This window comes from Lampetra planeri, chromosome 11 (assembly GCF_965212315.1).
Source record: "Lampetra planeri chromosome 11, kcLamPlan1.2.h2, whole genome shotgun sequence".
NCBI lineage: Eukaryota > Metazoa > Chordata > Hyperoartia > Petromyzontiformes > Petromyzontidae > Lampetra > Lampetra planeri.
In genome coordinates this window covers 1,844,323-1,867,506 of record NC_136117.1, presented here as the reverse complement: position 1 = coordinate 1,867,506, position 23,184 = coordinate 1,844,323, and the positions used below count along the sequence as shown (strand labels likewise).

General features: G+C 45.1%; 1 protein-coding gene across 1 annotated transcript in view; it reads right to left on the bottom strand.

The window, feature by feature from the left end:
• Positions 1-23,184, bottom strand: part of LOC144721195 (calcium-dependent secretion activator 1-like) — a 117,896-nt gene that overhangs the window by 31,519 nt on the left and 63,193 nt on the right. Inside the window, exons 10-17 of the mRNA XM_078598600.1 lie at positions 15,822-15,888; positions 14,374-14,482; positions 13,811-14,005; positions 11,795-11,928; positions 10,427-10,614; positions 8,795-8,896; positions 6,683-6,746; positions 4,715-4,859 (exon numbers count right to left, since the gene is read on the bottom strand). Of these exons, the coding sequence (XP_078454726.1) occupies positions 4,715-4,859; positions 6,683-6,746; positions 8,795-8,896; positions 10,427-10,614; positions 11,795-11,928; positions 13,811-14,005; positions 14,374-14,482; positions 15,822-15,888 (1,004 nt within the window). The remainder of the gene's footprint in view (positions 1-4,714; positions 4,860-6,682; positions 6,747-8,794; positions 8,897-10,426; positions 10,615-11,794; positions 11,929-13,810; positions 14,006-14,373; positions 14,483-15,821; positions 15,889-23,184) is intronic.

The following is a 23,184-nucleotide window of genomic DNA, read 5'->3' as shown; positions in this document are numbered from 1 at the left end:
AGGATACTAATTGAGGAAGGCACAACAATATGATTTCCCAGGCCAAAAATCTGTGACAGGGGGTGGGGCACCGCCCTTCTGAGCCCTATGGCCCCACACCCATATGAGAGCCGATCTGCCCAATGCTGTAACCGTCACGTACCCTTAGTTACATGACCCACGATCACGGAAAACAAAAACTAGTGATTCGTAGATGATTCTTGAGTTAGGCCACATAACAATCTCGCCACATTCGTATTCACCCTTTCCCTGTTATAAACACTTTCCCATTCCGATGACATACGTGTACATCAATATTTCTACCGACCCCGTTCCGATGACGTACACACGTACGTAGAATCGTAAGTAAAAGGCCATGCGGGAGGGCATGTGGCACAATTTGTTGCCAGCTATCACAGAGTGTGGTCGTGTCGCGACAGTTCTCTGCAGTGAGTACAATGTCTTTTAAAAACAGCAACGCCATGCCTCTGTAAATAACATAAACGCTAACCACTTGTATGTTCAGCAGTGAACGGGACCCCACCCTGTGACTTGCAGTCGTCTCAAAATGGGAAAGGGTGAAAACCCTCTACCACCCGACGAAGAAAAAAAATTGCCACCTGTAGAAGTGGCTAACCATCGAACAAAGAAGGTCACTGCATCGGGTGCTTTCAGACGAGCTTCTGTGGCCATCTGGAATGCTCTTCCCTCCAATATCTTGAAGCCACTAAAGCTATGCACTTTCAAATTTAGATTGAAGACTCGTTTATTTATAACTGATATTTCTGTTAAGTTTGTTGTCGTTCCCCCGCACCTCTGATTAGCACAATTGGCTACGTACTGTTGTATCCTAAGCCTTCTTCCAAACTTGATATTTTTATATATTATCTTTTTACTTGATATATAATGAATGAAAACACCCCAAAAAGCAGCAGGCTGCAAAAACCAGGTGTTGTTAAGTAATGAACTGGAGGAGGGCTAGGATGACAGAATTTGCAACCTTGCTTCAAGGAAGGAGGGGGCCTGATGAACGGGCATATGTCACCCGTGCAGGCGGCAGAGACAGTGGGAGAGTCAGCCAGACATAATTAAGGCAAAAAGCCAACCATCCTGCATGGTTTTAAGGAATTAAATTATTAAATCCAGGGTGAGTGGTCAAATGAAGTGGGTCAGCAACGCTGTGTGCACAGGGGAGGGAGCTGATTAACAACCCTGCGCGTCTGAACGTGAGGGGGCCTTTGACCTGAAATTAAGAATAACACTCCCAGAGCAGAAGGTTGGATGACCACAGTGAGACGAATAAGAGCGTTGTATATCAAGGATGCAGACTCAGCTGAATAACAAGGCTGCGGAGGTTACCAGGAGTTCGCGTTCGCCTAGTTAAGTCGAAAAGCTCAATTATTCTGTATTGCTCTTAAAGTAACATTAAAGTCAGAATTTAACAACAGGGTAGGCTAAAGTTATCGATATTCACACCCACTCCAATTAAACCAGGCCACAAGTTACGCCATCATTAAGTCAATATGAAATGTTATTTCCATACTTTAAAATACAACTCGACCCAAAGCATATGACAATCAGAACCTTCCTAAGTCAAAATTGAATCGCACCCAGACAGGAGCGAATAGTCGATATAAGATTGAAGAGGGAAGGAAATTAAGAGCACGGCGAACTGCAAACGTAAGCAAAAAGCCGGGAACAACACACCAAGCCCAGCAACAGCGAGTCGGGCTTCGACAGGCCATAAAAGTAGGAATGATAACTCCCGGGGTCAGGGGACATCAGAAAAAGCAAGCAGACAAAAACCAGAACTGACTCCAAGGTTCAACCGCCCTCACCTACAAGGAGTGACGGAAATTAATGAGGCCTTGAGTTAACGGCGTCAGCTGGACAGCAACAACAACGGCGAGCAGAGACAGAGTGAGGCAAAAACCTGCGAGGCTATGAAATGCAACTTCATGTCAGTGAAGCCTGACCAACAAGTTAAGTTAATGACATCACAATACATAATATCGTACATAACATCAATGTTAACGCTATTCACCGTCAACTATATTCCGCTTATATAACCATGCAGACACCAAGGAATACGAATTCCTAGGATCAAGAAACTTACCCCTTAACCTAAGATATCGGAAATAAATTAATAATAATAAGCCTATGCATGAAAGACAAAAGTAAAACTTATGAGAAGCCAGGATAGCGGGATAAATCACCACTAGGTCGAAATAAAATACATAATAAAAGAGCGATGTTAAACCCAGGGTCGGAGAGAAAGGGAGATCCCGGCCGTCTTTGTATCCCCGCAGCGCGGGATGGGAGTGTGTATGTGCTCGGGGAGGCACCTCCACTTGGGTCAAGCACCACGATGGGAAACGACACACCTTAGGCTACATACAGAATCATAACTGGGAAATGGTAAGGGACAAATGTTAATTTAAAACTTTTTAACCATGTCTGTGTGCGTCTGTGAGGGTCGGAGGGAGTGTGCCCCTCCCTCCAGGTCGTGCAACACGGACAGACCCGCCTGTGAGACGATTTGTAACGTCTGTGTTTTGGTTCATGAAGGAGGCCAGACAAGAGATAATATTGCACCCAGACAGAGAGACGACTTCGAGGCAATTTGTAACATCTGATTGTTTGCTCATGGATTTTATGGAGGGAGTATGACAACGGAAAATACCATGGGTGATGCACACAAGGACACACGGACGTACGGACACACACATGAACACACCTACACACGGACAGATCCTGACACAGTAAATCAAAAGAAAACCCCGCCTTGTGGGCAGGACCCAAAGGGATTTTTCGGCATAAAAGAAAGGACCCTGAGCATTGGAAACCAGTTGGACCAGGAGAGTCAACTCATCACGAGGGCGACCAACGGGTCGACTCATGAGCGAGCTCGACCGGAAGGGTCGGCTCGACTCATCAGCCGAGTTCGACCAGGAGTCAACTCATCACGAGTGCGACCAACAGGGTCGGCTCATGAGCGAGCTCGACCGGAAGGGTCGGCTCGACTCATCAGCCGAGTTCGACCAGGAGTCAACTCATCACGAGTGCGACCAACAGGGTCGGCTCATGAGCGAGCTCGACCGGAAGGGTCGGCTCGACTCATCTTGAGTTCGACCGAGCGGGTCGACTCAAGGGCGAGCTGTGACTAACGGGTCGGCTCGACTCTTCAGCTTCTGGGACTCAGCCGAGTTCAGCCGGCTCTCGGGGCTCGACTCGAGCGGCTCCCCGTCTCCTCTGCAGGCGGGCAAGACCCGCTTGACAGCTCAACCTGCCGCGTCAGAGGCCCCTGCTGGCAGCCAGGGTCGCGGTCTGGCGACGAGAGGACGACGGTGCGCTGCGAGCGAGCTGCGGGCACCACCTACCGACCGGGTTCCGAACTACGACAGCGTATCAACAGGCATCCAACCAATTCCCCACGGCGACAGAGGAGCGACTAATACGTATGACGCGCACCGCCCCCTCACCACACGACCACCAGGCGTTTGTTTGACATAAAGAACCGACTCCGAACACTGACTATTGAAGACAACTCTTACCACTCAAACCCACTCGAACCCATAAGCCATCCGTGGCTGTGAAGAAAAACTCGAGACCGAGTGATGGCCATCCGTCATTTATAAGAGTATTATCTTTAATATTTAGTGGACTGTACTCTTAATCGCATAAATTCCCAACAGATCCATCAATACGAATTGATTCTTGGCACCTCCTTCCGCCGAGCCACTCTGTTGTCAGATAACCTGCGATGTATCTGTTGAGATTGGTGCCTTTAAGAATAATAACTGTTTTGATTGTGTTTTATCGCCGTATAATCTTTCAAGCATCTTTCATTCATTAACGTTAAGGTTTTCTTAGCATAGTATTTGCATGTTTTAACGACTCTCTCTCTCACTAACAACCATCGCGTTACGCGGGATCCATGTGCCGTTGTCAAGTGAAATCAGACAATCATTGATGATACTGTATTGATGCCGTGTTGACGTTCCGGGATTGAGAGTTCGCATACTATATCATAGTTGAGGTTGAATTAGTAATAAATTGATTAATACAGAAGTGGTTGTGTGATTCTTTCCTGAAGTCTATGCATAAGATCTGCTTCTGCGTTGAGATCTGAACTTGGTGACCTTAATAAACACACTAACACATACTCAATAAATGTTAAAGCGATAACGGGGCGAACCGGGGACCTAAATAAGCGAGAATGAGACGAACCTAGACAACGAGGCCGAGTTAATCTAAGTTAATCTTGTATACTTACACCACACCTGCATAACTGCATACGATTAATTGCCTTATTCCGATCGATAACCCACCCTCGTCACCGAGGCGGGGTCTGGTTATCATAACGACTTGCATTATCATAATTACACCCACTCGCATAATTACTACAATTACCTCTCGAATTGGCATAATTAAATGTGCGTAATTACATGGATTAAAGTATTTCCGGATAATTACACATTTGGCCAAATTTCAATTGATTATTATTATTTTTCACTGAATATTCATAACCCACATATACAACATAATAATTTCACCCACGCACGCATACAACACATCAAAATTTTCACACCCAACATATACAACAGTACGGTGCAATTGAAGTTCATAATATGTACAAACCTAAGTTAAACAGTTGCCCTATGTTGGTAACCAAGACATTTCTGCTCATTGCTGTGCTCGGGCAGGTTAGAGGGTGACGGTTTGGGCACGTTACCAGTCGGGTCAGCTTGCTTATCCTCGATCTGCGCATACTCCGACAGGCGGGTGTAATTGACGAACGCCGCATTCTCCAGGCAGCTTCTCAGGGCGGCCTCCATCTCGGCAGGAGGAACCGTGGTGGCCATGTCCTTCATCAACACCTGCACGGAGCCGCAAGCACACCACATGCACACGCGCCCGCGGGGCATGCAGCTTCCAAAGGTAATAGCGCAACGCACGTGGCTGTAATTGGTTAATTCGGGCGGTGAACTCATAACCCTCGCATTACAATCATTTATAGTAATTGTATTACCTAACTTTCTTTCATTTATTTAAAGATGGCATCTTGTGACTGAAACTTGATGAGTCTCAAGGAGCCCACCTGTATTATCGCGCTGTGGAGAAAAGGACGGGCGCATCACTTACATTTTTGAACCTGTGAGGTGGTCAGGATATGGTAGTACAGCAAGTGGGTTCACGAGTCTGACTACCTTTCAAGGGTATTTCCCCCTTCACACAAGTGTGTTTTTGTCTGGGTACCCTGGTTTCTTCTCACACAGTAAACACTCCTTAGAAAATAATTGTCTACACAACCCAATGCAGGAACCTTCTGAAAATGAATCTCAAATCCAGGAGAGGTTTTCTTCAAACGAGATATAAAGGCTTTCACAACAAATATCATCCATAATATAGGTTTTTTGGGTTAGATCGCGTAAATATGTGTCGTTAAACCCACAACCACCCAAATTAGTAAGATTTGTCACGTACAGAACAAGCCAATTCGTTACTAGTACAGCACACTGGTGTGTTGAAAACTATTGTAAATGTTGTGGATTTGCTCTCCAACACACCGGTGTGCTGTACTAGTAACGAATTGGCTTGTTCTGTACATGACAAATCTGACTAATTTGCTATCGGGTGTTTGTGGGTTTAACGACACATTTATATTTACGCGATCTAACCCAAAATAACTATATTATGGAAATATAAAGGGTTATCATTGTAATTGTAACGGATGGACATTGATTGTCGTGATGGTTCGAACACCGTATTTGCAATGCAGAGGTCGCCTGTTCATTTCAATTTCCCGGCGCGGCAGTTGGATCAGTGGTGAGAGACTCCTAAATCCTTCAGCCTCTGTCCACCCAGCAATATAAATTGGTGCACCACCAGGGCTACCTGATTGGCAGGTCACGTGGTGGGGTTAATGGTGGGTACCCTTACCTCTTCCAACACTTCTGGTCAAATGCGCTTTAGAGGGGCTCGCTGTCAAGCACCCTCTCGTGAATTATAATGAGAAAAAAGTAATGGGAAAAAATAAGAGGTTTTACCATTTCTGGCACTAAGAGAGGTCCCATGGATATAAGGAGGTAATTGTAAGACTGCACCCTAATCTTTTACATTTGAACAATAAACATTCATCTCAGCCATTTAAGAATGAATATACAACTATCCTGTGCCACTTATATTGCCATTTTAATGTTGTACGTTTACTCTTGTAAGTTTGCAACGAGGGCTCACAGGCTTCTGGGGGACATATGACCATACTTCACCGCGCTGGTCACTGCGGATTGGTGAAGGCGGGATGCCTAAACAATGGAGCGTGGGACAGTACAACAACGGCATTTGATGCAATGCCCTCTCGGGACAACATAACACCCACAGCGCCCTTACTGTGCATGGTGGTAGCTACCCAGGCTCAAAAATACTTAGCTTCCGAAATGTGACAACAAAAGCGAGTACATTGCGGGTGACTCACAGAGTCAAATGACGTAACATTGCACTCGTCACAGCCCCGGCAATTACAATTCTTGCGGTCGCCTTGCCCACGATAGGCGGCAAACGAGTGAAGGAGATTTATCTGCGAGTGAGGAGCACGGCTTCAATAGTGGTCGCCCGAGACAAACACGTTGGCTGGCTGTGTGCTCCCGTGCACGAGCAGAGCGCAGTGCCCAACGTTGCTCCGATGGGTTCACGCTCTCACCCGCTCCAGCAGGGAGATGGTCGCCTTCAGAGCACCCTCCGGTCTTCCAAATGGGAAGCAGTACCTGTGTGCACAGCAGGAGTGCGCCCTAGAGACTGTCATCGCCGCTCCTTCTGAAAACATTTCGCCGGCCCAAAGTGTTCAAGCAGTGGTTCTGACTCCACTCGCAATGACTCCCCCAAAGTCCAGATTTCAACATCAACAAAATCATTCGTGGTAAGCAGCCCACGTTGGGGGGAAGCGGTGATGCGGTTGTCACCACGCAGCGCTATCAATCCGGTGACGAGTTGGATTGTAATCCCAGCGACCTGTGAAATCTGATCCGATCCTGGGCCCCTCGACCTTCACCACCCCACCACACTGAGAAGCATGGTGACATATGGTCAAACATCCGAACGTCATTGCAACAGATTGACAAAGTGTAAATATATACTTTTAGTTTGTTGTCCTTCCCCACACCTCCGATTAGCACAGGTGGCTATGTACGGTGCGAAAGAAGTAAAAAATACATACATAGCAGACTGTCCAACTGAACAATCCGATTTATCAACTGTACAGAGCCAAAACACAATCAAATACTACCTTGAGGACAATATGCAGTAGTAATTGGGCAGACTGGTGCCTGCCATAGAAATGTGGAATTTAGATAATTGGTTTAGGATTGCCAACAGAGCTTGACCAGGGTGTTTAAAGCTTATGTGAGCATGAACACAGCAACTCTTGTTAATACACTTGTACACGCCTATTAAACAACATCCACGAGGTAAAATGTATTTTACAATGTGTTTATGCATGAGTAATTCATATTATGATAATTGGGTTTTTACCCTTTTATCTGGCAACAAAACTGACACCTTTTTTTTACAAGGAGTCATGTTTGCATTGACCACAATACCTGCGGTCCGAATGCAAACAGAAACACAACTCTGATAATGTATGCACTGTCCTTGAAATTGATTGGTCCACACCCGAGACAGCTTTTCTTAGAGCCTAGTCTCACATGGTGTTGGACCAGATGACGCCAAAAGGCGCACAACTCAAAGACAATGCACCATCAGAGTATGAGAGCTCGGGGTAAGCATTTACACCATTGGAACCTCCTTTGCCAGTAGCTGTCTCGGGTGTGGACCAATCAATTTCAAGGACAGTGCATACATGATCAGAGTTGTGTTTTTTGTTTGCATTACGACCTCAGGTATTGTGGCCAATGCAAACATGACTCCTTGTTTAAAAAAAAAGGTGTCAGTTTTGTTGCCAGATAAAAGGGTCAAAAAACAATTATCATATTTTGCTACTGACAAAGGAGGTTCCAATGGTGTAAATGCTTACCCCGAGCACGTGCAGGAGCTGGCGCCTCCTGCGCGTGATCTCTCTCTTATTATCTCCATCTCCCGCCTCTCCGACGTCTACCCCGTGTTCCCACGCTCGCACCTGCCTGTGCCCAAATGCACCCACTTAATTACTGCTTCTCCCCCTAATTGCTGGCGCCTCTCTGGCGGCTACTCCATGTTTTGACGCTTGCACCTGCTCACCCTCAAATGCACCCGCTGTTTGCAACCCCCGTGCGTTACGCCACTACAGTTGTATTTGGGAGTATTTAATATTCCTTTGGTTTTCTTTTAGTCTCGTGCTGATCATTCGTCCTTTTTGTCCGACATAGTATTTGTCACAAGTGAAATTAATCCAGTACACACCTGTTGATAGCTTCGGTAATACATCTTCTGTACCAGATATTAATTTCTGTATTTTATGTACCGTGCCAAATCTGACTCGGGTGTTTGTTTTTCCAAACATATGGCTAGTTTATCAGTTACTCACGCAAAGTACGGTATTAGTTGCGCCCAGTTGCACTATATTTTGCGCGCAGTTGCAATTTACTTTGCTCAGATGGTGTTAGTTGCTAAGGTCGTGACGCTTTTCTTTTCTCATTCTTCTTGCTCCTTGCCCCCTGTACCATTCCCGTTCTGCTGTAATGTGTGCGGATGCCGAATTTATTGAGGGTGATATTGCCATGTAATATAAAGATCAATCGGTTGATTCGTATCGAGCAGCATTAAGAACATCACAGGGCTGCATAGTGGGAGTGTAGACCGTGTGTCAGGCGGTGCGAACCTGAAGTGAGCGATCTGGTTCTCCAGCAGACTTCTCAGCCGGTCTCTCAGTTCATTGTAACGCTCCATCTCATCCACAGTCACAGAAGAAAACCCGTCTGGCCTGCGGCACAACATATAAATGTATTATCAGCTTTACAAGTAACATCGTTTTTTCTAATATAAATCTTCCTCGATGTTATCCCAGTTGTGTTATCAGCATCATGTCGTGAGATGCAGCATCAATTTGAACAGTTCGCAGAGTAGGTAAACCCTTCCGTGGTATGATGGAGCAACATCCCTTCAAGCGGCCCCCTGTTCGACGCAGTAAGGGGGCAGCACTTTCCAGCACTTTCCTGTCCTGATACTAAAGGTCGTCGCACGGCAGTCCAACCTATATTTAAATTTTCAGAGCTGAAATTTATCAGAACCAAAGTTAATGTGATCGTCTTTTTGATTAGTCATTGGTGATAGGGCTGAGACCATCAACTTACTACACTTGAAAACACGGTTTAATCACAGGCAGTGGTTGAAGCCTTGATTCGAACCCAGGATTCAGAGGTGCCGGCTCAGTGTTCTGACCTCTAAGAAGCCCGGCCACATCTTGCAGCGATCGTTTTTCAATGACTAAATATTTTGTCCTGAAGTGCAAAACATATTTTTGTGCCATTTATATGAATCATCATTCACAAAATGCTTCAAGCTAAATGATTATTTTTTATACATCTGCATGTAAGTAGAAGAGTATTACACATCTTACACAGGATTGCATGGCACTGCATGTTCTTCCACGCTCATTGGCAAGAGTGTCAGTCATAGGTACAGCTGTGTTGGACTGAATCACCACCAGGGGTATCGTATTATATCGCATTGTCCTGTTTTACAATAACTTTTTCCACAATTGCCGTTTCACTATAATATATGGATTGATATTAGAATTCCGATTTGTAGTTTCCAGTCTCATTTGAAAACGTTTCATCTCGAGAAGCTTCACCTGGTTACAACAGACTATATGACTGGAAATCATATTTCTAGACGAACACAGATTTTCAAACATCTATTCTTTTGCCCTTTCGAGTATATTTCTCCTCCGGATATCAATTTTAAAATGCCTGCTATACTGTACACGCACGCAAAACCTGGGAAATTGTGCAGCCCTGCAATTGCCCAGTCGTGCCACTGCTGGCAGAAGGGCCTCCACCAGTGTGTGCTCTATAGGGCCTATATAGAGTATGTTGGCCTACTCTTCCACGCTGAACACACAGTCTAGGAAGAGGTGGGAGTAACCACACATTACCCCACCACACGTGACCTGCTGCATTAAACCCATTTGTACTGCTGGGGTGAACAGGGGGAAGAGTTCAGAAAACTTTCCCATTTGCTTCAAGTGTCACGCCGGGGGGTTCGGAGCGGCGACCTCTGTCTGGACTCACCATCACACCGCGTAACCTACTCAATTAACGAGAGCAATTCACTGAGCTGAGCTCAGGGGCTGATCTAGAAACTTCCCAACGGTGGGTGGGGGGCGGTTCTCAAAATATCAAGCTTTGTTATATAGGGCCCCGCATTAATAAACAAACATTCAGCATGTTTTCTACGGTCAATATCGATAAAACACCAAATTTTCAGATCCACCAGCTGCTGCTGACCGGACCTGTTGCCGAACACGTGAGAAGCACAGAAGGCGAAGCTGTAGTGAAGCAGCGTGGGGTCGATCATGGTGCCACTCTCGGCCTTCTCCAGCAGGTCGTTGAGGAAGCACAGGTGCCGGTGGCAGCCACGCACGCCGTAGCGGGCGCAGTACTCGTCCAGCACGAACACCTGCCCTGGGCTCAACCAGCCCTGCCATTCAACACGCACCTCCGATTTAGCACGGTGGGCTACGTACGGTGTGAAAGAAGTTCAATATACACATATACAACCACACACACCCTGCGTAGTGCATACACAGAGTCATTAATCAGACAAGTGACTACACAAGGGCAGCAGGGTGGCACAGTGGTAACACTCGTGTCTCACTACAGAATCTCCTGGGTTCGATTCCCGACTCAGGCGCCTTTCTGTGCGGAGTGTCCGCACCTTCAATTATCACAGTTGACTACGTATGGTGCGAAAGAAGTTGAACATACATACGCACATATACGAGAGTTAATGTCCTCTCCCTGTTCTGCATGGCTTTCCTCAGGGTTTTCGTTTCCTTCCATAGCTTTTAACAAAACATACAATATAAACGGTTTCGGCTAAACATCCTCCCCATAAAATGCACTTGCAAATTACTCAATTGAGATTACACCGAGCAATTCTCGCCCCTGACTGCAAAATACTTCACAGGACCCTCCTGTGAAGTTTTCATCCAGTGAAGTCTGTACTGAAGGGTTACATGTATATGTATGTTGAACTTCTTTTGCACCATACGTAGCCAACCACACTAATCGGAGGTGCGGGGGAAGGACAACAAGTGGAATAATAATGACAGAATTACACTGCACGATATACACTTAATAGACCTTTTGCCCCCCCAAAATGCCGGGGCAAATCAGAGTGCCTTACATATGATAAATTATTTAGGTCTCATGTTTTTAAACATTCGAATGGGCACCCCCAGTGGCAGCTGTCCCTGCTACGTGTATGAAGTTTTAAAACCTACCACTTGTAGCACAAGGTATCTCGGCACCTGGCCTGCAATCAGACAATAGTCTGCCAGTAGGGGGGCGACGCTGCTGTGTCGAATCCCAATTCAGTAATCTGCAGGTAATTTGCGAGTAATTTATAGAATTTGGCAAATTTCGACTGTGACGCTGGCCCACAATGCAAGACTCATTTCGAATATCATGGGATTTTAACAGCCACTGTGAAGCAGACGGCGCATAGTATTTTCTTATTTATACACTCGCAGGATTAACCAGGGCCTTCTGCCAAATTCGAAACCGCCAACCTCTGCAACAAGCAACCAACGTGCGACTGCTGGGCTGCTGCGTCACCGCCCCCCCAATTCACGCGCGCTTCACGCATTGCGACTTGCTAGGCAGGAGATGGAGTCGCTGAGCCGGTGTTCGAGGGTGCTTCGCTGGAGCTGCTCAAAGAAGGAGTCGTGGTCAAAGTCGCTGGGGTTGGCCCAGATCAGCTCTTCGATGCCGTACTTGGAGGCTCGATCAGCTGTGGGTGTACCAACACAAACCATCTGCATTTCAGTTTGGGTATCTGTGGGTGTGTGTGTACGGAAAAGTGCCAATGCACTGGGTTTATTTCTAGTCAGCATATAGCTCAGCTGGTAAACCGGCAAGCTCCCAATGATGAATTACTCACCTATGCCCAAATGTGCCAGAACTTGTCAGATCTAAACCGAGAGTGCCGAGTGTCATAGGGATTGGCTTTGAGGTGGGGAAGAGATGGCAGTAAAGTCATTATTTTACGAATCTATTTGTGCAGGTTTTTGTGTGTTGCCTCCTTATATGTGTTTGATTTGTCCAGGTACTCGGGTTTCCTTCAACATAGCATAATAAACCAAAACATGGAATTGGCCAATACTTCCCATTGAGGAATTCCTGAAATAAAAACAAGTCTTGATGCATAGTGAGGCTTCTCTGGGTACGTGGAGGGCAATATGTTGGGTTTAGCAGTTGCAATCAGAGTGTGTATGGCCTGGCAGCGGCCACAACACGAATGATCAGCTGTTTTCCCCGAGTTCCAGCCATGCAGGGACGCATCCTCACCGGCTGGTTCCACCTCCTCACGAATTACTCCTGATTAAGTTTTAAAAGCTACTACTTGTATCTAGACATGTTTTGCAATTTTGAAACAATATATCTCCCACCATTTAGAATGCATAGCAGTATATAATATATTATTGAATAGCACTCAAATCAAGTTCACGTAATTATTAGATTCCAGACAATTTAAACTCCTAAAGAGCACACCACAGTAATGACAGGACTCACTGACAGGGTGGGGCACCACAAGATTTTCAGCAAAGCAATAACATCCACTCATCCATTACGAGCCAATCACTGCAGTGCAAGGACTCTGTGTGATGAGAGATCTCTGTCAAAGCTTCACTGCACATGTGTCTATATACCGAGGCACAGTGCTGGTGAAGGACAATATTTGTACATCAGAGGCCACAGGCCCTCATCATAGAGAAGGAGCTCACTAGGATCAGTCCCACACTCCAGGTATTCCCAGGAATCCACAACAATGGACCTAGTCAGTGCCATGGTTCCCTGGAATTGGGCCAAAGGTACAATAAACTGAAATTTCAACACCAAGTCTAATTTCTGCATTGATCTTTCATTACGTTTGCGTGGAACAGCCCACATGAACCTATGTATATAATTCCTAATACCTATTACGATCAAGTAACTACGGTCTACACGTTTCCATTTACTGTAGAAGCACGTTGTGGTCGTTGCCCTATGGAGAGGGGGCACAACCACGGCCCCCCGAGACATCCCCACACCGGCTGGGGATTGTCCATGGCCCGTGCTCATTCGAGCAGCAAGAGACACTGGCTTCAACGTTTTATATCATGCCCATTATTTACAGCTAATTTGTGGAATATTAAACCTGTACTACAGTTAAATGGTCGAAGAGAAATTACCATGTCACTGCTTGGCTGCGTAGTTCCCACAGGGAACACGGGGGTACAAAGGGGGAACAATGGGGAAACAGGTATGTATCTGTCCACAAATATTTAAGTTCAAGTTTATTTTGTTTAAGCAGGTGAGAACTCAAGAGACGAGGACAGTCTCGCTTTTGAGAGTGGCCAGGGTGAGCTGGGCATCGCGTGGATTTTTATCCAGGTCCTCCGGTCTTTCCCCCTCCATATTTAAGAATCAACATGTGTTTCAAGTATTTGGCTGCTATGAATTACCACGTGATGATACGTCATTTCGTAGAGTTATCATTTGTAATGGCCAGGTCACTTCTGAAAAATAACTACATAGCTCATTGGGCCTTACCTGGTAACATAATTAAAATAGTTTATAGTTTATTCTACAGCGGGCGTGGTGACGGCGAGCGCCGTGTTAAGTTCACGTGCATTCTGACGGCAGCAGCGTCCCTCCGGGTGCGCTCAGCTTGCCGCCCTGGGATGGGTGTAGGGGCTTGTGAGACTGTCCGGTGGCACGGCAGAGCGCCTGCACCCACAGCACGCAGTCCTGATCGTCGTCACTCGCCAGGTGCAGGGAGTCACCCTCCTTCACGGCGCGGAAGAACGCACGCCCTCCAGTCACGTCTGCGGTGAACGTAAGGCGCGACGTACAAATTAAAATAAAATAAACACAGCAAGGTACTCAATAGGGATTGCACAACAGCAATCATTGCCCAGCTGACAGGCTGCTGGCTGCTGGCCGATAGCTACTGGCTGCTGGCTCCTGACTGATGGCTGCTGGCTCCTGGCCGCTGGCTCCTTGCTGCTGGCTGCTGACTGCTGGCTGCTGGCTACTGGCTCCTGACTGCTGGCTGCTGGCTGATGGCCGCTGGCTGCTGGCCGCTGGCTGCTGGCCGCTGGCTGCTGGCTGCTGCTACTCGGTGCAATGTGGTCGTGATTCCCCATGGCAGCCGTGGGGCTCCTCCACGGGGGCCGCACCGCAGTGGCGTTACCTGCAGGGGGCTCCGTGTAGTCCACGGTGAAGCCGTCCGTTAGCATCAGCTCCTGTGGCTCCGCCTTGCGCTCACGGTAGCTGCAGATGGCGAACGTGCATTGGCTGACCTGGAAGCAGTCAAAACGATGGAATGATGCACTTTCTCCCCTCTAGGGCTCATGGTGGCAGTCTTACGAAATCATTTCAAATACTGTGATTGTTACTTTTCTCGGGTCTCGTATCAAACCGCCTTATATCGCCAGCACACATCACTTGTGCATACGGCCCAGTTATCCAGATTGCCTTGTATCAGGCTTCATAGACTGGAATGTGGCTATGAGCACACTGCTTTGGCACCAGTTTTGGAACCAATTTTCGCACCAGTTTTGGAACCAATTCTGCCATCGGTTTTGGCACCAGTTTTGGCACCAGTTTTGGCATGGGTGCCACCCCTCCTGCGCACGACCGCGGAGCTGCACAACAATCGACCATGCGCATAATCGACGACTGCCCCTCAACGGCGGCGACAAGGGGCAGAAAGAGAGAGCGAGAGTTGATTCAAGTCCATGACATGAAAATCGAGCATTTGAGAGATGCTGATATTAAGAGTTTGAGAGATGCTGATAGTGAGCGTTTGAGAGATGCTGACAGCGAGAGTTTGAGAGATGCTGATTGCGAGCATTTGAGAGATGCTGATATTGATTATTTGAGAGATGCCGATATCGATCATTTGAGAGATGCTGATATTAAGAGTTTTAGAGATTCTGATATCGATCATTTGAAAGATGCTGATAGTGAGTACTTGAGAGATGCTAATATTGAGTGATTGAGAGATGCTGATATTGAGCATTTGAGAGATGCTGATATTAAGAGTTTTAGAGATTCTGATATCGAGCGTTTGAGAGATGCTGATATCGACCATTTGGGAGATGATGATATTGAGTGATTGAGAGATGCTGATATTGAGCATTTGAGAGATGCTGGTATTGAGTGATTGAGAGATACTGATATCCAGAGTTTGAGAGATACTGATATTGAGCGTTTGAGAGATTATGATATTGCGCGTTAGAGAGATGCTTTTTCGAGCGTTTGAGAAATATTGATATGCAGCCGTGATAGCGAACTCAAAAGGAAGACGAGTATGGAAAGAAACACTTCACCGCAGATGCTCCATCGGTATGAGGAACACAGCTTGCTACAGCGGGTAAGAGGGTTCTCTGCTGCATGCCGGCACGCTGAGCTGCTTGCATTGTCTCGACGAGGAACCCATTCATTTAGGTCAAACACAGTTAAGGAAATTCGCGTAAGTTCAGTACAAACTTAGCATCAACATGGATAGACATTCAAAATGCAGATGCACTGAGGCAAAAATAAACGGGAGAGCAGTCAGGTTTAACCTTAATACATCTCCGTTGTAAAAAAACAAAAACATTCACATGACCCTGTGTGCATTTACACGATCCTTACCTGCACCAGGACAAAATATCTTTTCTTCCATTTTTTCCAAACATTTTTCCCTTGGGCCCATAAATATCTACAAGCAGGAAAGCACAACAACAATTAGGCGCAATACAATGTGCAAAGTCCAACCTTACGGTAATCGTACACCCATGCGTGCATAAATGGTTAAGGACGACGGTAGCCATCAAACTGCATGCAATTGTAACTTTTGAGAACTATTTTATTGAATATCAACAATTTTTTAAATCCAGGAATATTAAATCACGCGGCATAAGTTTAGGAAAGAGACTACACTTGCGATAAGCATACTACAACTCACACTACCACACAGCAGCGTCCTTACAGTGTGCTCTGCGGGAGGTGCATGGAGCACAATAATAATAATACATCACACGCACAAAACACACGTGCAGTGCATATAAAGTCGGAAGAATGAATGATGAATGCATGACACTGAGTCGTTCAATTTCACCTGATCATGAGTACATGGAACAAAATACAGAAGCAGACAATACACCTTCAAATATCTGACTCTCCACGTTAAACAGCAAAGTATTTTCTTGACACATCCCACGAGTCACACATGGCCTTCTAGGAGTGAATAATATCAGCGTTGGTTCAACACAAGCACCACTGGACCAATTTCGATACACACAGTGTCTCATCAGCAGAATCAGGATTGCTAACACCAATTTCGGTGAACAGAAAGATGTTTATCGGCAACAGCCTCTCCGTTAGATATGGGTCCTAATTCGCCGGAAAATTACATTTATAACACAGAATAATCACTCACGTCATTGACTGCTTATTATTTTGTTACTTATATTCTCCATAATGATGCTAATTATTAAGTACGTGGAGTTGTCAATGTATTATAAGTTTTACGAGTGATTGGGATGGCTAATGAATATGTAGCTGGGAACACAGTGCCTTGTGGTCAGTCGTGAGGAGGGCTCATGCATGAGTGTGAATGTGAATGGGGATCGATTAATAAGTCCATTCCTACTCTTAACCCTGCCCTCTGATTGGCTTATCAGGAAGTTTCTACATTCCATGCGTTCCTACCTGAACCTTGAGAACAGCACGGTGACGAGATGTTAACTACCTCACCTGGCATACAGGAGTGTGTAGGTACAATCCCTACCTTGCCGCCTCTATATTTGGAGTTTGCATGTTCTCCTTGTGGTCACGTGGATTTGATCTCTGTCCTCCGGTTTTTCCCTCCACATTTAGAAACATCCCTTTAAGAGTATTTAGCTGCTATAGATTTCCACAATATTTTTTCCTGCCTCAACAGTCCACCTGCTGTATTTTTTCACCTGAAGACGATTGCTTGTGTTGCGATCGAAATGACGTGATTTTTATTTTTATTTTTATATCTACATGACTTTACCGAAAGACCCAAAGAGTATGAATTCCTGCATTCACGAAAGCTTTAAGTCAAGATTTATTTCCAGAAGATAAGCCACTTTATTGGGCTATCATTTGTAACTAGCTCAGTGGGCCTTACCTGGTAAAAATAAAAGTTTAGTCTTCATAGAAATAGGTCGCACATTGTACAATAGGGGATCAGTGTTGTACAATGTTTCAACAATTGCAATCACTGTGCAAATTAATGCAGGTTACACGTGTTACCCCTGCGCCACCCGGCTGCCCTAACTGATGATCATATCAGTGGAATTACGTGAATGGTGATCAAAAAACCTTGGTCTGGTGATCAGGGTGTGCACGTCGTTTGAAATGCGTAAAGCACAGCACGCTGGAAACTTTCCAACCAGCAACCATCCAATCAAGGATGATGTCATTTTAAATCTATATTAAAAACGAATTTCTTTAGAACTGCTTTTTGTTTCGATTTAAAGCTTTCGTGACTGCAGGGATTCATCTTCTTGGTTCTTTCGGTAAAGTCACGTAGAAGGGAAGTAATAAAATAATAAAAATAAAACATAATAAAACAATTCTCACGACGTTTCGGCCACAACGCAAGCAGCCGTCCTCAGGTGAAAACCAGGTCTGTCGAGGCTACAGCGTCTGAATGAAACAGCACACGTGCTTGGAGCATATATAAGCTAGGTTGGAAGGGGGGCAAAGAGCGCCTTGACAAAATAATATGCATATCAAGAGGAATTTAGCATATTTATGGGAAATGCAGGTATGTGATTAGTACTACTCATGCCCGTGCATTATGCAGGATTAGCAGCATCAAAGGGAAGGGATATGGGAAATGCAGGTATGTGATTAGTACTACTTATGCCTGTGCATTATGCAGGATTAGCAACATCAAAGGGAGGGGATATGGGAAATGCAGGTATGTGAATAGTACTACTTATGCCCGTGCATTATGCAGGATTAGCAGCATCAAAGGGAAGGGATATGGGAAATGCAGGTATGTGATTAGTACTACTTATGCCTGTGCATTATGCAGGATTAGCAACATCAAAGGGAGGGGATATGGGAAATGCAGGTATGTGAATAGTACTACTTATGCCCGTGCATTATGCAGGATTAGCAGCATCAAAGGGAGGGGATAGGGGTAGCATTAATAAAGGGAAGGAGTGTTAATAGTATGTAGCTGCAGTAACTAAAACCACCACGTAAACAACTAAAGTATAAACTACATAGTATCATCAGTATACTAAATATACTCTACAATAAGCTGAGTTACTAACAGTAAGTAATATATTACAATTCTACGTCGTAAAAAAAATATATAATATGCTTCCATCTAAACTTTATTCTCTTACATACACGAGTCTACACCGTACTATATACTGCCATAGACAAACCCAACATTAAATTATATACTGTATTGCTATAAACCACCCTATACCTTATACATTGTAATATTGCACTATGTATTATTCTACCCACCCTAATGTATATCACACTGCTGTATATTGACTATACAATTACGATACTATATATTACTTTGTACATTGTATTAAGCATATAAATGTTATAATATTTGTTATTATACACTGTACCATTGACCGTCGTGTGAAAGATACTAAGAGGAAGCAACGAAATATGTCAATGGGTGAGTAGTGAAGGAAAACTTGCAGCGGAGCAAAGAATCCATTCCCTGCAGAGAATACAATGCCAGTGAGTGGAACGCGGTCTGAAAGTCACCGTAAACGTGAACACAATCAGTTAAGATCCAAAATGGTTTATTACGTCCTTCCAATGATTGCTAAGCCAGAATCCATCTTCTCGGTTGAAATTATCTCTGTGTTTGTATATGTGGATCGCCTCATGAACGAATCTCTCATGGTAGCCAGCAGAGAACCTCTGTCTTGGAGAAGTCAATATCATGTGAGCCCACTGAATTGTAACAGTGATCTGCCACGGCTGAGGTGTTTGTCCTACCGTGTTTCTTACAAACTGGCTCGTTTTTTGTTTGAAATCCTACGGCCTTTCACTGGAAAAACCACCTCTGCGGTACTAAACTCTACTGACCTGGTATCGACAATCAAGGGGATTTCCCTGTCCCCAGACGACCTGCTTGTCAGTTTTGATGTGGTTTCCTTATTCACCAAAGTTCCTGTACTTGACACCATCGCAATCATTGAAGACTTGGTTCATCAAGGACTGAACGCTGGGGTATCCCCCCTGGTGAGACACTGCTTAACCAATACATACTTCACCTGGAATGGAACTTTCTACAAGCAAACTGAGGGCACCCCAATGGGCTCCCCCCTATCTCCGGTTGTAGCCAACGTGTTCATGGAGAAATTTGAGACTGACGCCATCCAGACTGCCACTCTACGCCCGACCTTATGGAAGAGGTACGTAGATGACACTTTTGTCATCTGGCCACATGGCCGGCCTGCTCTAGACCAATTTCTCGACCACATCAATTCCATACACCCAGCCATCAGATTCACCATGGAAGTCGAAAAAGATGGCAAGCTACCCTTTTTGGATGTCCTAATTAAAAGGAGACCTGATGGTTCAATGAGCCACTCTGTCTACAGGAAAGCCACCCATATGGATGCTTACCTAAAACCGGATTCCCACCACCATCCATCCCAGAAGAATTCCCTCATCAAGACTCTATATCATAGAGCCCAATGCATATCCGACCATGAACACATTGCCAGTGAACTCAAACACGTACGCTAAGCTCTTAAGGCTAATGGTTACTCCGACTACACAATCCGCAAAGCCATCACTCCAACCATCAAGAAGGATCCTGTTGAGGAGCCTTTAAAGACCATCACCTTACCCTACATTGCTGGGGTCACAAAAAAGATCTCCAAAATCCTGATAAAACACAAGATCCAGGTCCGATTCAACACAGTACATAAATCTTCTTGGTTCTTTCGGTAAAGTCACGTAGAAGGGAAGTAATAAAATAATAAAAATAAAACAAAATAAAATAATTCTCACGACGTTTCGGCCACAACGCAAGCAGCCGTCCTCAGGTGGAGAACAGGTCCGTCAAGTAGACAGTCTGAATGGCACGCTCCAGGCTTGGAGCGACTATTTATGCTGGGATGCAGGAGCGAAGAGCGTCTTGACAAAATAATTTCCATATCAAGAGGAATATTCTTAGGTTTTTTCGGTAAAGTCACGTAGGTAAAACATCAAAATTAATGAAAATAAAATAAAATAAAACAAAAATCACGACGTTTCGGAGGCAGCACAAGTCTCCGTCATCAGGTGGGACCGTCACAGCCGAATTAGCTGCATCAAGTGAGGCAATGATTCAAGATGTAATCCCTTATAAGCAAGTTGAAGGGGGGAGGAGAGGGGGGGGGGGAGCTCATCAGAATGTGGTAGCCAATGAATTGAACGTATCGGGAGGGAGGGGGGCGGGGCTCAAAGACAGCACGGAGTCCTAAGTACAACGCATCGGGAGGGGGAGGGGGGGGGGCCAAAAAAAAAGAACGACGGCTTGGACGCGGTTGCTGCTGCACACGTCAACACAATGGACAGAGAGGGGGAGGGGAGGCCTGATACACATGATAGACAAAAGAACGAAAATGCCCATGTTCATACCAATGCTGGCTGAACAATGAAGAGAGTACTGTTAAACAACTGGGGATGTTAACACTCGGTAAAGTAAAGTAAAATAGTGCCTGTCAGATAAGATGGTCCAAAAAAGTGTAATTAAGTCTTTTTTGCGTGGTTGATAACATCTTTCCAATGATTACTAAGTTTGTACCCATCATCACGGTTGAAATTATGTCTGTGTTTGTATATTTGTATGGCTTCGTGTACAAACCTTTGATGGTAGCCGGGAGGTTTGCAGAGAACCTTGGTCTCGGAAAAGACAATTTCATGAGAGCCCACCGAGTTGTAGCAATGATCGGCAACGGCAGAAGAATCAGTTCTGCCGTGTTTCAGATCTGACTTGTGCTCGCGGACGCGATCAGAAACATGACGTTTCGTTTCTCCAATGTAGCAATCACCACAAATGCAACTCAATTTGTAGACTCCGGGATACTGTAAGTCAGGAACGACATCCTTCACAGATGGAATCAGATCACGGATTTTATGCACTGTACTGAATCGGACTTGGATCTTATGTTTGTTTAGAATTTTGGAGATCTTTTTGGTCACGCCTGCTATGTATGGTAAGGTGATGGTTTTGGTCGGAGTTTCATGTGGCTGTTTCTGTGTGGTGGGAGAGACAGCTTGGCGGATAGTACGGTCAGAGTATCCGTTCATCCTCAGGGCCCGATGTACATGTCTTAATTCACCGGTCAGGTGGTGTTTGTCAGAAATGCCATGGGCTCTGTGGTATAGCGTTTTGATGAGAGAATTCTTTTGAGATGGGTGGTGGTGGGAATCCGGTTTCAAGTAGGAATCTGTGTGGGTGGCTTTCCTGTAGACACGTTACCATACATAGCAGGCGTGACCAAAAAGATCTCCAAAATTCTAAACAAACATAAGATCCAAGTCCGATTCAGTACAGTGCATAAAATCCGTGATCTGATTCCATCTGTGAAGGATGTCGTTCCTGACTTACAGTATCCTGGAGTCTACAAATTGAGTTGCATTTGTGGTGATTGCTACATTGGAGAAACAAAACGTCATGTTGCTGATCGTGTCCGCGAGCACAAGTCAGATCTGAAACACGGCAGAACTGATTCTTCGGCCGTTGCTGATCATTGCTACAACTCGGCGGGCTCTCATGAAATTGTCTTTTCCGAGACCAAGGTTCTCTGCAAACCTCCGGGCTACCATCAAAGGTTTGTACACGAAGCCATACAAATATACAAACACAGACATAATTTCAACCGTGATGATGGGTACAAACTCAGTAATCACTGGAAAGATGTTATTAACCACGCAAAAAAGACTTAATTACACTTTTTGGACCATCTTATCTGACAGGCACTATTTTAATTTACTTCACCGAGTGTTAACATCCACAGTGTTTAACAGTAATCTCTTCATTGTTCTTTGATCACCGCTCGCCACGTTTCCATTCATTGTGTTGAGCACTACGTGATGTCTTTGATCACCGCTCGCCCTCCGTCCCGGCGCGTCTCCATTCATTGTGTTGAGCACTGCGTGCAGTCTTTGATCGCCGCTCGCCCTCCGTCCCGACACGTCTCCATTCATTGTGTTGAGCACTGCGTGCAGTCTTTGATCACCGCTCCTCCTCCCTCCCGATACGTTTCCATTCATTGGCTACCACAGCCTGATAAGCTCTCCCCCCCCCTCTCCACCTCCCTTCAACTTGCTTATAAGGGATTACATCTTGAATCATTGCTTCACTTGATGCAGCTAATTCGGCTGTGACGGACCCACCTGATGACGGAGACTTGTGTTGCCTCCGAAACGTCGTGAATTTTATTTTTGTTTTGTTTTATTTTACTTTCATTAATTTTAATGTTTTTACCTACGTGACTTTACCGAAAAAACCTGAGAATATCAAGCAGTGTGATATACATTAGGGTGGGTAGAATAATACATAGTGCAATATTACAATGTATAAGGTATAGGGTGGTTTATAGCAATACAGTATATAATTTAATGTTGGGTTTGTCTATGGCAGTATATAGTACGGTGTAGACTCGTGTATGTAAGAGAATAAAGTTTAGATGGAAGCATATTATATATTTTTTTTTACGACGTAGAATTGTAATATATTACTTACTGTTAGTAACTCAGCTTATTGTAGAATATATTTAGTATACTGATGATACTATGTAGTTTATACTTTAGTTGTTTACGTGGTGGTTTTAGTTACTGCAGCTACATACTATTAACACTCCTTCCCTTTATTAATGCTACCCCTATCCCCTCCCTTTGATGCTGCTAATCCTGCATAATGCACGGGCATAAGTAGTACTATTCACATACCTGCATTTCCCATATCCCCTCCCTTTGATGTTGCTAATCCTGCATAATGCAC